The sequence below is a fragment of the Podarcis cretensis genome (genome assembly GCF_951804945.1).
Source record: "Podarcis cretensis genome assembly, chromosome: 16".
Classification (NCBI taxonomy): Eukaryota; Metazoa; Chordata; class Lepidosauria; order Squamata; family Lacertidae; genus Podarcis; species Podarcis cretensis.
In genome coordinates this window covers 4,440,164-4,454,677 of record NC_137186.1, presented here as the reverse complement: position 1 = coordinate 4,454,677, position 14,514 = coordinate 4,440,164, and the positions used below count along the sequence as shown (strand labels likewise).

The following is a 14,514-nucleotide window of genomic DNA, read 5'->3' as shown; positions in this document are numbered from 1 at the left end:
CAGAGGACGAGATGGTTGGACAGTGTTCTCGAAGCTACCAGGATGAGTTTGACCAAACTGCGGGAGGCAGTGGAAGATAGGAGTGCCTGGCATGCTCTGGTCCTGGGGGTCACGAAGAGTCGGACACAACTAAATGACTAAACAACAACAACAACAACCCTCTCCACTGACCTCGGCAGGACGTGGTGGTCAACCAGCGTCAGCAAAAGGAGGCCTGCCTGGTGCAGGGTGGCAAGGTCAATCTCGTCCCGGAAGACGAGCGAACTCTCCGCGATGCGCTGCTCTTTGAGGAGGAAAGTGCTCTCTGTGCGCAGAGGGAATTCTGAGCGGGGGATGTTCAGGACCGGGATGAAGGCTGCCTTTGAGTCTGTGGCGGTCTGCGGGGCGCAATGAAAGGCACATTAAAATCCAGGTGTTTGTTACACGGATAAAGTTGCTCAGCCTTGCTGACGTCTTTGAGCAACTGCGGAATTGGATGCCCTCAAACTCTCATTTTGTGGGGAGGAAACAAGCAGGTTTCTAGTCCTTAAGGATATAAAAACAGGCCAAAAACTGCACGGGCAAAGCCCGGCATCAGTCACAAAGGTACATAGATCATAGATCAGGAAGTGTTGGGGTATAAAGCAAGGAGACGAAAGGTATAAAGAAAAGTATTACAAAGAACCTGTGCAAAAGAGGCAATTAAGAAATATTCCAAGATAAGGCATAAACAGATCATGTTTTATATGTGTGTGTGTGTGTTATATATATATAACACACACAAAAGATATATATATATCTTTTGTCTTCTCCCTTATACCTGACCATACTCAATTGTGTTACAGTGGTACCTCGGATTAAGAACTTAATTCGTTCCAGAGGTCCATTTTTAACCTGAAACTGTTCTTAACCTGAGGTACCACTTTAGCTAATGGGGCCTCCCGCTGCTGCCACGTGATTTCTGTTCTCATCCTGAAGCAAAGTTCTTAACCCAAGGTACAATTTCTGGGTTAGCAGAGTCTGTAACCTGTAGTGAAGGGTCTGTAATCCGCGGTACCACTGTATTTACTTTTCCTTTTGTTGAATTGCTGTCTTGTCTTGTTACATGTTCAATAAAATGATTTTTTAAAAAAATATATTTTTTAAAAAAGGAAGAAAGAAAATGTTGAGCGGCTCAGGGGCAACGTCCCTCCCCGTTCTCAGTCTTTTCTTATACAATCCACACCAAATCCATTTCAGAGCACTCTGAGCCCAGAGATGCCACATGGTGATGACCTCATCGCTCCACGCCAGCCTCGCAGGCAAACGCAGAACTGCGGAACTAACCGTGGAAAGGCAGCAAAGAGGGCTCTTCAAAGGGGCAAAGGGAAATTGCTCCAAAGGGTGGAAGCGGAAGACCGACCTTTGCAAAGAAGTAAGCGAGGGCCAAAGCGGACACCATGGAGTCCAGGTCGCAGGCCTCGTTCCCCATCACCACGTGGACCTCCTGGTTCCTCCGGACGTGATCCTACCAAATAAAAACAAAGGGGAAATGGGAGAGGAAACGCAGAGGTTGAGCAACTGCTTTCCCTGGAGAAGATCCATTCCCAGGTGGGGCTGGGAGACTCCTGCCTGAAACCCTGGAGAGATGCTGCCAGTCCGTGCGGACAAGCCTGAGCTAGATGGAAGAAGGGTCCAACTCAAGGCTGCTTCCTACGTCTACACATTTTGCAAATGGAGACGAACGGGTGCCTTATGGATCAAGCCCAGGAACGAGAGACCTGGGTTTACCATTTGCCAGCCAGCGCTGTACTTACGCCCAGAGAAGCCCGTGTAGCCACAGGCCTGCTCCTCGGAAGGAAGATGGTTTCTGGAGGACGAGAGCGCCTGTGGTTTCGGGGGCAAAGGGGAGGACCTTGAGGACCTACAACGAAAGTTGTAGCCTTTCAGCGCTGGGTGCTAGGACAAGGTTCGATCTCCCGTTAGCGAGGGCAGGGTTAAAATCTCCCACTCGGTTGTGAAAACTCAGGGGTTAAGGCCGCTATCACACCAGGCATTGAAAACACACACCTCTCAAAAGAATCCTGGGAACTGTAGTTTGGTAAGATTGGTGGGTGCTGCACCTTTGTGAGGAGTGTGCTACAGTTCATCAAATCATCGAATCATAGAGTTGGAAGAGACCACAAGGGCCATCGAGTCCAACCCCCTGCCAAGCAGGAAACACCATCAGAGCACTCCTGACATATGGTTGTCAAGCCTCTGCTTAAAGACCTCCAAAGAAGGAGACTCCACCACACTCCTTGGCAGCAAATTCCACTGTCAAACAGCTCTTACTGTCAGGAAGTTCTTCCTAATGTTTAGGTGGAATCTTCTTTCTTGTAGTTTGGAGCCATTGCTCCGTGTCCGCTTCTCTGGAGCAGCAGAAAACAACCTTTCTCCCTCCTCTATGTGACATCCTTTTATATATTTGAACATGGCTATCATATCACCCCTTAACCTCCTCTTCTCCAGGCTAAACATGCCCAGCTCCCTTAGCCGTTCTTCATAAGGCATCGTTTCCAGGCCTTTGACCATTTTGGTCGCCCTCCTCTGGACACGTTCCAGTTTGTCAGTGTCCTTCTTGAACTGTGGTGCCCAGAACTGGACACAGTACTCCAGGTGAGGTCTGACCAGAGCAGAATACAGTGGCACTATTACTTCCCTTGATCTAGATGCTATACTCCTATTGATGCAGCCCAGAATTGCATTGGCTTTTTTAGCTGCCGCGTCACACTGTTGGCTCATGTCAAGTTTGTGGTCAACTTCCCTTCCTGCCCCCACCGATAATTTGTAAAAGGGTCACAACTCTGACACGGACACCCCCCTATTACAAACGCAAAACCTTTTGCCAATTGTGCAAGCATTATTTATCGTTTATTATTTACATAGATCTACATTTGTGCATTGCGGTTGCTACCGGCACCCCAGTGCCCGAGTCTTTGTGTTTTCCTCCTCCTTTCCCATCCCTGTTTTCCTTTCATGTTACGCCTTTTAAGATGGTCAAATCTGAAGGCGGTCGCTGTATTGCTTACTGCTCTGGGACACTTTCCTGCTGAAGAGCAGAGTCTAAAATAAGAGATGGGAATACCACCAACACAAACCAGTCTCCGCCACGAAGCACCTTACACTCTTAAGTTAAGGCGGGGAAAGGGGAACAAACTGAAAGGAAGTTCATCCGTGTAGTGTAGGGGTTAGCGTGTCAGACTAGGACCTGGGAGACCAGGGTTCCAATCGCCCCACTCAGCCATGAAGCCAGATGTGAGCCAATTACTGTATTTTTTGCTCTATAAGACTCATTTTTTCCCCTCCTAAAAAGTAAGGGGAAATGTGTGTGCATCTCATGGAGCGAATGCAGGCTCAGCCATGAAGCCAGATGTGAGCCAATTACTGTATTTTTTGCTCTATAAGACTCACTTTTTCCCTCCTAAAAATTAAGGGGAAATGTGTGTGCGTCATATGGAGCGAATACAGGCTGCGCAGCTATCCCAGAAGCCAGAACAGCAAGTGGGATTGCTGCTTTCACTGCGCAGCGATCCCTCTTGCTGTTCTGGCTTCTGAGATTCAGAATATTTTTTTTTCTTGTTTTCCTCCTCCGAAAGCTAGGTGCGTCTTGTGGTCTGGTTTGTCTTATAGAGCAAAAAATATGGTACTATCCCTCTTAGCCTAACCCACTTCACAGTTGTTGTGGGGTTCAGTGAGGGGAGGGAGGACCACGTCAGCCACCTTGAGCTCCTTAATAATTATAAATAATAATAAATTTTATTTATACCTCGCCCTCCCCGGCCAGAGCCAGGCTCAGGGCGGCTAACACCAATAAAATCACAGTAAAAACATAATAGGGGGGAAAGAGGGGGGGTGGGGGAAACACACCAATTTAAAATACAGGTTAAAATGCAATTTGAAATGCAGCCTCATTTTAAAGTAGCTGGAGAAAAAGCTGGAATATCAGTGCAATAAATAATAAAAGTAAATGAGGCAATTCCCCTTCTTTATCTTCTGAGGGGACTGTACATACCACAATGGTACAATTGCAAGGTGCGACCACAAATACACACAAGGCCGCTGTGAGGTGCATTTGGGGTGAGAAGCTGTTGAGAAGCTGGCAAGCGCTTTGCAGAAGCTTTCCCGGTTTAAGCCCATTTTCCTGGCCGCTGGGGAGACCTTGAAAGGTTTCTCTCATCTGCACAACCTAAGAGGCACCAGGCGCCGTTTCCCGGCTACTGCGAAACGCCGCGGCCCATTTGCTAAAGCACTCCAAGAGATAAGCTGGCCCAAGGTAAACTGATTTCCTCCCAGGAGCAGCCTTGAAAGCTGCGGCTGTGGCAAAGGTGGAGGCAGAGAAAACAGCCGCAGATGGTTGAGATGCAAAAAGGGAAATTAAAATCGAGGAGGGGAGAGAGTGGTTTTTAAAAAAAGAAATCAAACAGGAGAGATAGGCACCAGCACTTTGTGTAGAACATTGCTCGAGGGCCTTGGAGAAGCGGGTGCCCTTTTAGAAGCCGATCTCTCTCTCAAAGCACATTAGTCCAGCATTATTGCAGCCCATATAGGCTGGTGTAGAAACATCACCTTGCCGACAAAGGTCTGTATTGTTAAAGCTATGGTTTTCCCAGTACTGTAGTGATGAATGGAAGTGAGAGCTGGACCATCAAGAAGGCTGATCACCGAAGAATGGATGCTTTTGAATTCTGGTGCTGGAGGAGACTCTTGAGAGTCCCATGGACTGCAAGAAGATCAAACCTCTCCATTCTGAAGGAAATCAGCCCTGAGTGCTCACTGGAAGGACAGATCCTGAAGCTGAGGCTCCAAGACCTTGGCCACCTCATGAGAAGAGAAGACTCTCTGGAAAAGGCCCTGATGTTGGGAAAGATGGAGGGCGCAAGGAGAAGGGGACCACAGAGGACGAGATGGTGGGACAGTGTTCTCGAAGCTACCAGCATGAGTTTGACCAAACTGCGGGAGGCAAAGGAAGACAGGAGGGCCTGGCGTGTTCTGGTCCAGGGGGTCACGAAGAGTCGGACACGACTAAACAACCAAACAACAACAACAAGTTCAGCATCTTATGTCTCACCACGGCCAATCGGATGCCTCCAAAAAGCCTGAAGGAAGGGTGCGAGGAACACGGCCCCCTCTTTCCCCACTGCTCGCACCTTGAATTCAGAGGTACAGCCACATCAGATTCTGGTGCAGCTGGGTTAGAAACTCAGATATATACCGTATTTTTTGCTCTATAAGATGCACCAGACCACAAGACGCACCTAGTTTTTGGAGGAGGAAAACAAGAAAAAAAATATTCTGAATCTCAGAGGCCAGAACAACAAGAGGGATCTCTGCGCAGTGAAAGCAGCAATCCCTCTTGCTGTTCTGGCTTCTGGAATAGCTGTTCAGCCTGCATTCGCTCCATAAGACACACACACATTTCCCCTTAATTTTTAGGAGGGGAAAAGTGAGTCTTATAGAGCAAAAAATATGGTAAGTTAGGCGCACCGTGGACTAAGGCAGAGGTTTTTAAACTGCGGTTGCCAACCTAGCGCCCAGAAATCTCCACGTACAGTGGACGCTCGGGTTGCAAACATGATCCATGCAGGATGGGCGTTCGCAACCTGCAGCGTTCGCAAGCCACGTCTGCTCACACGCGGGTTGCGATTCGGCACTTCTGTGCATACGCAAAGCGCAATTTAGCGCTTCTGCGCATGCGCGACCGCCAAAACCTGGAAGTAACCCGTTCCGGTACTTCTGGGTTTCGGCGGTCCGCAACCCAAAAAAAAAACCCAACCTGAAGCGGCTGTAACCCAAGGTATGACCGTAGTTGCATTTGGACCGGCGTCAGTAGCAAAAGGCGCCTGGTGAATTTCGAACGCTGGAGTGCAGCCGTTGTGGTGGATGATGGGTTCAGATACCTAGTGTCTCTTGTCGGTAACTTTTCCTTTGCCCCCACCACGAGAAGAAGAAAAAGGGAAGCGTGGAAAGATCACTTGGGTAGTCCTGGTGATTGAATAACACTCACAAACCACTAACAGGATTAAAAATAGTAGCAACAGCTCTCTGGGTTTTGCAATGCAGTGCTTCGGCCAAGTCATGTTCACAGAAATGCACCCAGAGAATGTGTATCAGTGAGATAAATGCAGGAATTTGGGGTTAAGCAGCTCATTTTAGATGCTCGTTCTAATTTGTGAGTGTGTTTTGGATGCCTGTTCCATGGCGTTTCTCGAACTTGGGTCCCCAGCTGTCGTTGGACTACACCCCCCATCATCCCTGACCACTGGTCCTGCTAGCTAGGGATGATGGGAGCTGTAGTCCATCAACAGCTGGGGACCCAAGTTCGAGAAACGGGAACACGTCTTTGCAAAAACGTGTGTCTTAGGCAAAATGGCAAACATGTGTCTCTTAGGCAAAACCTTTTATTATTACTGAAGCACTGAATATTCTTTTCTGAAGGTTTCTTTTTTTAACTGCAAACTGACGTATAAATGTGGAGACCTGAGCTTAAGATTGGAAAAAAACGAAAAACTTGAGAGAAACCAAAATCAACCACAAACATACATATTTTCCCATTAAAAGCAACCTCTCTAGCTAAAGAAAAGGAAGGAAATTTCCATAGACACAAACTCCCACTATTAAAGTTTGTCGGGCTAAGGAAGATAGGTCTGAAAATTATTATTATTATTTATTGAATTTATATAAAACGAGGGTGCACTGCAAACAGCAGCAATCAGATATTTGCTGATGGGGCAGGAAGTCTGCTGATTCAGGACACGAGGTGATTTATCACCCTATCGGTGGGTTTGGACAGATCCTGGTGGGGAAGCGAGAAAGCTCTGCTTCAGCAAAGTGAGACAGCGTTTGCTCAAGATTCAGAGAGAGTGCAGAGGGAGGACTTTTCCGCTTAGAGAAAAGGCGACAGAGAGGCATGAAATAAAAAATTTAAGGTCTTATATATATAATAAATGTTCATAAATGTACCAAGCAAACACATACATAAATATATAAACCACATGTCTGAAACCAACATTTCCTGCTGCTGCACAGGAAAACAGCCATGAAGCCATTTTGGTTCCCAAACTGACCAAGTGATTTCTCCACAAGGTCGAAGGAAAATGGAAAAGCCTCCCCATTGTCTTTTCCTTCACAAATCCTGTCTTAAGGGTATGTCTGTGTATGAAAAGGGTGAGCCTGTGACCTGGCCCAGGAACTAAGCATTTATCATTACAAAAGACTGGCCAGGCTCCCCAGGGTATCCGATCAAGTCACCATTAACAGGTAATCTGCCAAACAGGAGGTAAACAACGCACTCAGATTTCTGTTGTAGACCGCCTCTTCTGTGATGTATGTATGATGCTTCTGGGGTGGTCTTGGGCTCCAGGGCGGGCAATTTAAAATATCTATATAAGGGCGGGCACACCTTGGTTTGGGGTCCTCCTCCTTTCCTGCGTGAGAGGGGAGCACCCTGTTGCAACAGTTCAATAAAGATCAGGCTTACTAGCTGCTTTGCTTCTCAATATTCTCTGGTTGGCCTCTGTTATTTTCTCCAACTGATGGAGAACCTGCAAAGGATTCTTGTGTCCCCCATAAGGGAATAAGGGCAGATTTATGTTTATTACAGGTGACACGGTAGAAGCTTTGCAAATTTATGCAAGGCGTGGGGAGATGTTTTTCTCCCTCTCTCAAAACACCCAATGAAACTGAACGGTAGAAGATTCCGGACAGATAAAAAGGGAGAATTTCTTCACGCAGCGCAGTGAAACTATGGAACTCCCTGCCACAGGAGGCAGTAATAATAACCACCAACTTAAGAGCATAAGAAGAGGCTGCTGATCAGGCCAGCATCCTGTTCTCACAGAAGCCAACCAGCTGCCTGTTGGGAACCAGCAAACAGGATTCTAGCGCAAGAGGAACTCTCCCTTCCTTGGGGTTCCCAGCAACTGGGCTCACAGTCACAGATGGCCATCCCTTACCAAACTACAGTTCCCATGATTCTCTGGGAGATGTCATGGCCTTCAAATGGGCTTTATGATGCGTACACACCCTTGGCTACTTTTTGCTCTACACCAGGCATAGGCAAACTCGGCCCTCCAGATGTTTTGGGACTACAACTCCCATAATCCCTAGCAAACAGGACCAGTGGTCAGGGATGATGGGAGTTGTAGTCCCAAAACATCTGGAGGGCCGAGTTTGCCTATGCCTGCTCTACGCTTTGCTGGCCTAGCCTCTGGGGCTCTGCTGAATGCCAAAGGCCGGTTGCGGTGCTGTTACTGCATTCAACAATCACGAGAGAAGAATGATTCATGTTTTAAAAATGGGGGGAAAGGAAGATACACACAATAAACTATACAGAAGAGGAGATTGTGAGCACTCAGATGCCATGCTTTGACAATGCGCCCAGCGCAGATGGCTTTTTTCTTACACAAACCAACAAAGGGAGGAGGGGCGGAATAAATAATTTTGGCAACTGCAAATAAAACAGTGATTGTCAAAAGGAAACAGAGGTGCCGCTCACCTCAGATTTTATCCTGAACATGAGCTCAAGGCAATGGTCCCAATCCCAGGTACTAGCGGTCCCCACTTGGTCATATGACAGGTTTGGCAAGGCACTTTGCATGTGCTCAGAAACACTCTCATTCTCCCCCCCACCGAGCATCTTTTTTTTTAAAAAAAAGATGGATTCAGATGCCTAGGATTTTTTCTTCTTCGATTTCCTCGTAGGAAAAATGCTTCCAGGTCTGAACTTTCATGAAATTGTGGATGTAAGAAGAATCCCCAGAGGTAGTTCAGACCGAGGGCTGACCTGGTTGAGCTTCCTGGCTCACCAGCAGGACATGTTGGATCCTGCCATTTGTCTTGGGCATCCAGTAATTAATGATAGACTGCCTTTGAAGCTGGAAGTTCCATCTAACTGGATCAATTTTAGATGCTGTACCGCCTTTCCGTATATCAGGGCAGGCAGTCCTTTTTCAGGCTGAGGGCCGCATCCTCTCACTGAGAACCTTCTGGGGGCCAGAAAATAAGAGAGTGCAGCAATGCACATGACTCTTCTGTAAATTTGGCTGCCTTCCAAACACAAGTCAAGAAGTTTCTACATGCGCACAGACCTCCATCTGGCAAGCAAGAGGCATGAGCAGAGTTCAAGGACACATTCCAGCCAGGCGGGAACACTCAAGGGAGGGGTGGAGCAGGGCTGGTGAGGGGTGTGGCCTGAGGAGAGTCCTGAGGGCCGGACAGAGAGGCTTGGGGGCCGCATTCATCTGCTTGGTCTGAGGTTCCACATATGCTTAAGGGGTGGGGAGGGTTGCAAGGTGGCCAGAGACAAAGCCACCAACGGACTGATCCCCCCACCAATTTGTCTAATCCCTGTCTGACGAGCAGGCTTAATTAAACCTCAAACAAATTTTATTCGTCCTCAAACCGGCTTTCAGCAACTTGGTGCCCTCCAGATGTTGCGTGACTCCAACCCCAGCACATCTGGAGGGCACCAGATTGGGGCCTCCTTAAACAATCCTCTCATTGTTCGTACCAGAAAAACAAGTTTTATAAACACTTACAAAACACCCGTTTCTTTTTTTTTGGACCCTCTGAGTTTAAACAACAACAACCCTCAGTGCAACAACTTTTTCTTATTTTCCTTTTCTAACCCCTTCTCCCAATTACTAGGCTGCTTCATGGCGGAGAATCCTAGAACATCTGTCGGCTTTCTGAAAGCCACCGCAGGCCGGTTCAATCCTCCCCGGAACCGAATCGTTGCTTTGAAGAACGCGGTGCAGAGCACGTGGTCGGAACCTCACCTTACGCTCGGGCAAAGAACCGCTCTTCATCTCAACAGCAAACTCCCTTTGCAGACGCGGAAAGCAACTGGAACTGTTCTTAACAAAGGGCCATCCTCTTTGGGTGGACTTCTTGCTGTTGGCACCCGTCTGTCTCGAGAGACAATGGAGTGCACCTCTGGGGGTGCAAAGCCAAACCACTGCATTAGTAGCACTGAAGCGACCTCCCCTGGGCGCAAGCTTGGGCAGCGGGTCTGGAAGTCCTAGGTTGCCCAGATAACAAGACCCCGCTCTCGGCCTCGCTGCTGTGGTCCAAATGAAACTCTAAACAATCACAGGCAACACAAGGTTAATGATGTTCTAACAAAATATTTGTCACACGTATTATTTCACAATTCTTAAACAGAAAATATGTAATGGAGTCACAAATAATGAAAATCAATCAATTTTGCATCAACAAAATTAGAGAATGCAATCAATCAGTATCAAAGAGGCAAATACAGTGGATGCTCGGGTTGCGAATGCGACCCGTGCGGGAGGCACGTTCGCAACCCGCAGCGTTCGCAACCTGCAGCGGCACGTCTGTGCACACGCGGGTTGCGATTTGGCACCTCTGCGCATGCGCAAAGCACGATTTAGCGCTTCTGCACATGTGTGACCGCCGAAACCCAGAAACAACCCATTCTGGTACTTCTGGGTTTTGGCGGGTGCGTAACCTGAAAAACCGCAACCTGAAGTGGCTGTAACCCGAGGTCTGACTGTAATCCTTTCAACAGTCACAGTCCTGTAACCGTGCAGTAATGGACGCTCCAAACATAGAGCAGTTTTTCCGGATGATGAACTGTTTTGATAGTAACTCTTCATCAGCTAGCGATAATGTAACATATTTTCTGTTTAAGAATTGTTGAAATAATACGTGTTACAAATATTTTGTTAGACCATTATTAGCCATGTGTTTAGAGTTGTCTGTGTTGCGACACAGAGGATTTCCTTTGTTACATATCGGTGGTCCAAACAAAGCAGAGCAAAATATTTGGCACCAGCTGGGCTGCAGGAGATACTGGAAGGAGGCATAAAAGGCACCACCCAACCATCTTAGGGACCCCACTACGGATTTGTGTAGGGTTTACTCCTTAGATACAGCGGTACCTTGGTTCCCGAACGGCTTAGCTGACGAACAAATCGACTCCTGAACGCAGCAAACCCGGAAGTAAGTGTTCCGGTTTGCAAAGGTTTTTCGGAAGCCGAACATCTGTTTCAGCTGTCGGCATTGTTTCCGGGGCCAATCAGAAGCCGCGCTTTGGTTTCCGAACGTTTTGGAAGTCGAACGGACTTCCGGAACGGATTCCTTTTGACTTCCAATGCACGACTGTGTTGTAAACAAAAAGTGCCCTTTTCCCTTATGGGGTATCCAAGAGCCCATATAGAGTCCTTACATAGGTTACCTATTGGTAGGAGAAGATAACAGAGGCCAACCAGAGAATATTGAGAAGCAAAGCAGCTAGTAAGCTTGATCTTTATTGAACTGTTGCAACAGGGTGCTCCCCTCACCCGCAGGAGAGGAGGAGGAACCCAGAATAATGGTGTGCAAGGCCTTATAAAGACTTTTGAAATCGCCACCCTGTAGATCAAGACCACCCCCAGATACATCATACATACATCACAGAAGGGGTGTAACCTAAGACCACCCCTCAGATACATCATACCTACATCACAGAAAAGGCGTCTTAAAACCGAAATGTGACTGTTGTTTATCTCCTGTCTGGAAGGTTACTTGATTGGATTGCCTGGGGAGCCTGGCCAGTCTTTTGTAATGATATATACAGTGGTGCCTCGCAAGACGAAATTAATCCGTTCCGTGAGGCTCTTCGTCTAGTGGTTTTTTCGTCTTGTGAAGCAAGCCCATTGACAGCTTAGTGGATTAGTGCTATTAGCGGTTTAGTGGCTTTTAGCGGATCAGCTGTTAAGCGGCTTAGGAAAAGGGGGGGGGGAAAGGGGTTAGCGGCTTAGCGGCTTAGGAAAAGGGGGGGGAAAGGGGGGAAAACCCGCAGGAACTCGCAAGACATTTCGTCTTGCGAAGCAAGCCCATAGGGAAATTCGTTTTGCGAAGCGCCTCCAAAACGGAAAACCCTTTCGTCTAGCGGGTTTTCCGTCTTGCGAGGCGCGACTGTAATTAGTTCCTGAGCCAGGTCAGGCTCACACCCTATTCATATCTTAAATGTGCCCTTAAGACAAGATTTGTGAGGAAAGAGACAATGGGAGGTTTCCCACTTTGACCTTGCAGAGAAAACATTTGCTCAGTTTAGGAATCAAAATGGTTCCAGGTCGGTCTTCCTGTGCTGATCTATGTACATGCTCAGTTGGTACACTTATGAACATTACCATATATCGAAGACCATAAAATTCCTATCACAACTTTACAGACATACAGTGGTGCCTCGCAAGACGAAAAGAATCCGTTCCGCGATTCTCTTCGTCTAGCGGTTTTTTCATCTTGCGAAGCAAGCCCATTGACGGCTTAGCGGCTTAGCGCTATTAGCGGCTTAGCGACTTATCGGTTTAGAGGATCAGCTGATAAGCGGCTTAGCGGCTTAGAAAAAGGGGGCAAAAAAGAAAAAAACCCCGCAGGAACTTGCAAGACATTTTGTCTTGCGAAGCAAGCCCATAGGGAAATTCGTTTTGCGAAGCGCCTCCAAAACGGAAAACCCTTTCGTCTCGCGGATTTTCTGTCTTGCGAGGCGTTTGTCTTGCAGGGCACCACTGTATATGGATCCGCTGTCCAAAAGACCTCCGTAGCTCAGGGGTTCAGAGTGCGTGCTGACAGTCCCAGGCTCAACCCCACATTGGCATAACCCTGGAAAGCTGCTGCTGCTGCTGCCGGTCAGTGCGGAAAAACAGGGTTGCCATATTTTGAAGAGCAAAACACGGACACAAAAGAGGACTATGGCTCGCTATGATGACTCTACCCAAGAAAAAGATATATACATAACAGATATAGACATAGCTCAACAACTTTGGGCCAAATAGTAATAATAATAATAAGGTCCAGGTTTTCACTTTTTGAAATATAGCAACCCTATTCAGTAATATAATAATAGGGAAAATGTATATGCACACAAATATGGGAGGGAGGGATGTATGTATGAATCTCTTTTTAGGACCCACCTTGTTTCTGTAATTTTAAGCTGTTTCAAACACTTTTTACTATTGTGTTTCAATTGTTGGGCAGGCAATAAATTGTAATAATAATAATCTCTTTCTCATATATATATATATATATATATATATATATATATATAGGTAAAGGTAAAGGTACCCCTGCCCATACAGGCCAGTCTTGACAGACTCTGGGGTTGTGCGCCCATCTCACTTAAGAGGCTGAGGGCCAGCGCTGTCCGGAGACACTTCCGGGTCACGTGGCCAGCATGACTAAGCCGCTTCTGGCGAACCAGAGCAGCGCACGGAAATGCTGTTTACCTTCCCGCCGGAGCGGTACCTATTTATCTACTTGCACTTTGACATGCTTTCGAACTGCTAGTTTGGCAGGAGCAGGGACCGCGTAACGGGAGCTCACCCCGTCGCGGGGATTCGAACCACCGACCTTCTGATTGGCAAGTCCTAGGCTCTGTGGTTTAACCCACAGCGCCACCTGCGTCCCTATCATCATTGATATAAGGTAAAGGTAAAGGTACCCCTGCCCGTACGGGCCAGTCTTGACAGACTCTGGGGTTGTGCGCCCATCTCACTTAAGAGGCCAGGGGCCAGCGCTGTCCGGAGACACTTCTGGGTCACGTGGCCAGCATGACAAAGCTGCATCTGGCGAGCCAGAGCCGCACACGGAAACGCCGTTTACCTTCCCGCTGGTAAGCGGTCCCTATTTATCTACTTGCACCCGGAGGTGCTTTCGAGCTGCTAGGTTGGCAGGCGCTGGGACCGAGCAGCGGGAGCGCACCCCGCCGCAGGGATTCGAACCGCCGACCTTTCGATCGGCAAACCCTAGGCGCTGAGGCTTTTACCCACAGCGCCACCTGCGTCCCTATATATATATATATATATATATATATATATAATGCTGTAAATATGAGGTATATGTCATGTACATCATATATAAAAAATGCTGTAAATATGAGGTATATGTCATGTACATCATATATAAAAAATGCTGTAAATATGAGGTATATGTCATGTACATCATATATAAAAAATGCTGTAAATATGAGGTATATGTCATGTACATCATATTTACAGCTCCGCACCCAGACACACATCCCTGCCCAGGGTGACACAATTTCCTCTCATGAGAGCGTCCCTTTTAAAAGCAGCCTATATTTTTACGTCTATATATGGCGAGGCGGGTACCTGAAGGGCGGCTTTGCGGCCTCCCAGGAAGCTCTCCATGTCCGAGGCGGAGCTGGCGGAGGGGGAGGAGGAGGACGGGAAGGGTTGCTGCTGCTCCTCCTCCCTCTCTTCTTTCTCCCGCCGCGGCCTGCTCCCTCTCCCCCGCCAAGCAGGCGGCTTCGCCGGGAGGGAGAACAAATCGAGGGCGGGGATCGCCGCGGGGCCTACATGTGGGGAAATCGTGTCGTGCTTGTGCAACCCAGTCAGATGGGCGGGGTACTAACAACAATAACAACAACAACATTCTGATTTATTACTGTTTTATTTTAGAGCAAAGAGACAAACGAGCGACCGAGCGCCTTTTTTGGCAGTTAAGCGAGCGTCGTTCCCTCAGGGTGTTTTTTTTTTAAGGGGCGGGGCA

General features: G+C 47.8%; 1 protein-coding gene across 2 annotated transcripts in view; it reads right to left on the bottom strand.

The window, feature by feature from the left end:
• The window catches only part of PRUNE1 (prune exopolyphosphatase 1), a 34,709-nt gene extending 20,465 nt beyond the window's left edge, over positions 1-14,244 (bottom strand). The window contains exons 1-3 of one of the 2 annotated variants that reach the window (XM_079958210.1): positions 14,115-14,244; positions 1,382-1,486; positions 172-377 (exon numbers count right to left, since the gene is read on the bottom strand). In XM_079958210.1, coding sequence (XP_079814336.1) covers positions 172-377; positions 1,382-1,486; positions 14,115-14,153 — 350 coding nt within the window. In that variant the 5' untranslated portion in view covers positions 14,154-14,244. Of the gene's footprint in view, positions 1-171; positions 378-1,381; positions 1,487-1,775; positions 1,888-14,114 lie in introns of those variants that run through there. The other variant, XM_079958211.1, reaches the window with a different exon arrangement.
• Positions 14,245-14,514: the final 270 nt, after the last annotated feature.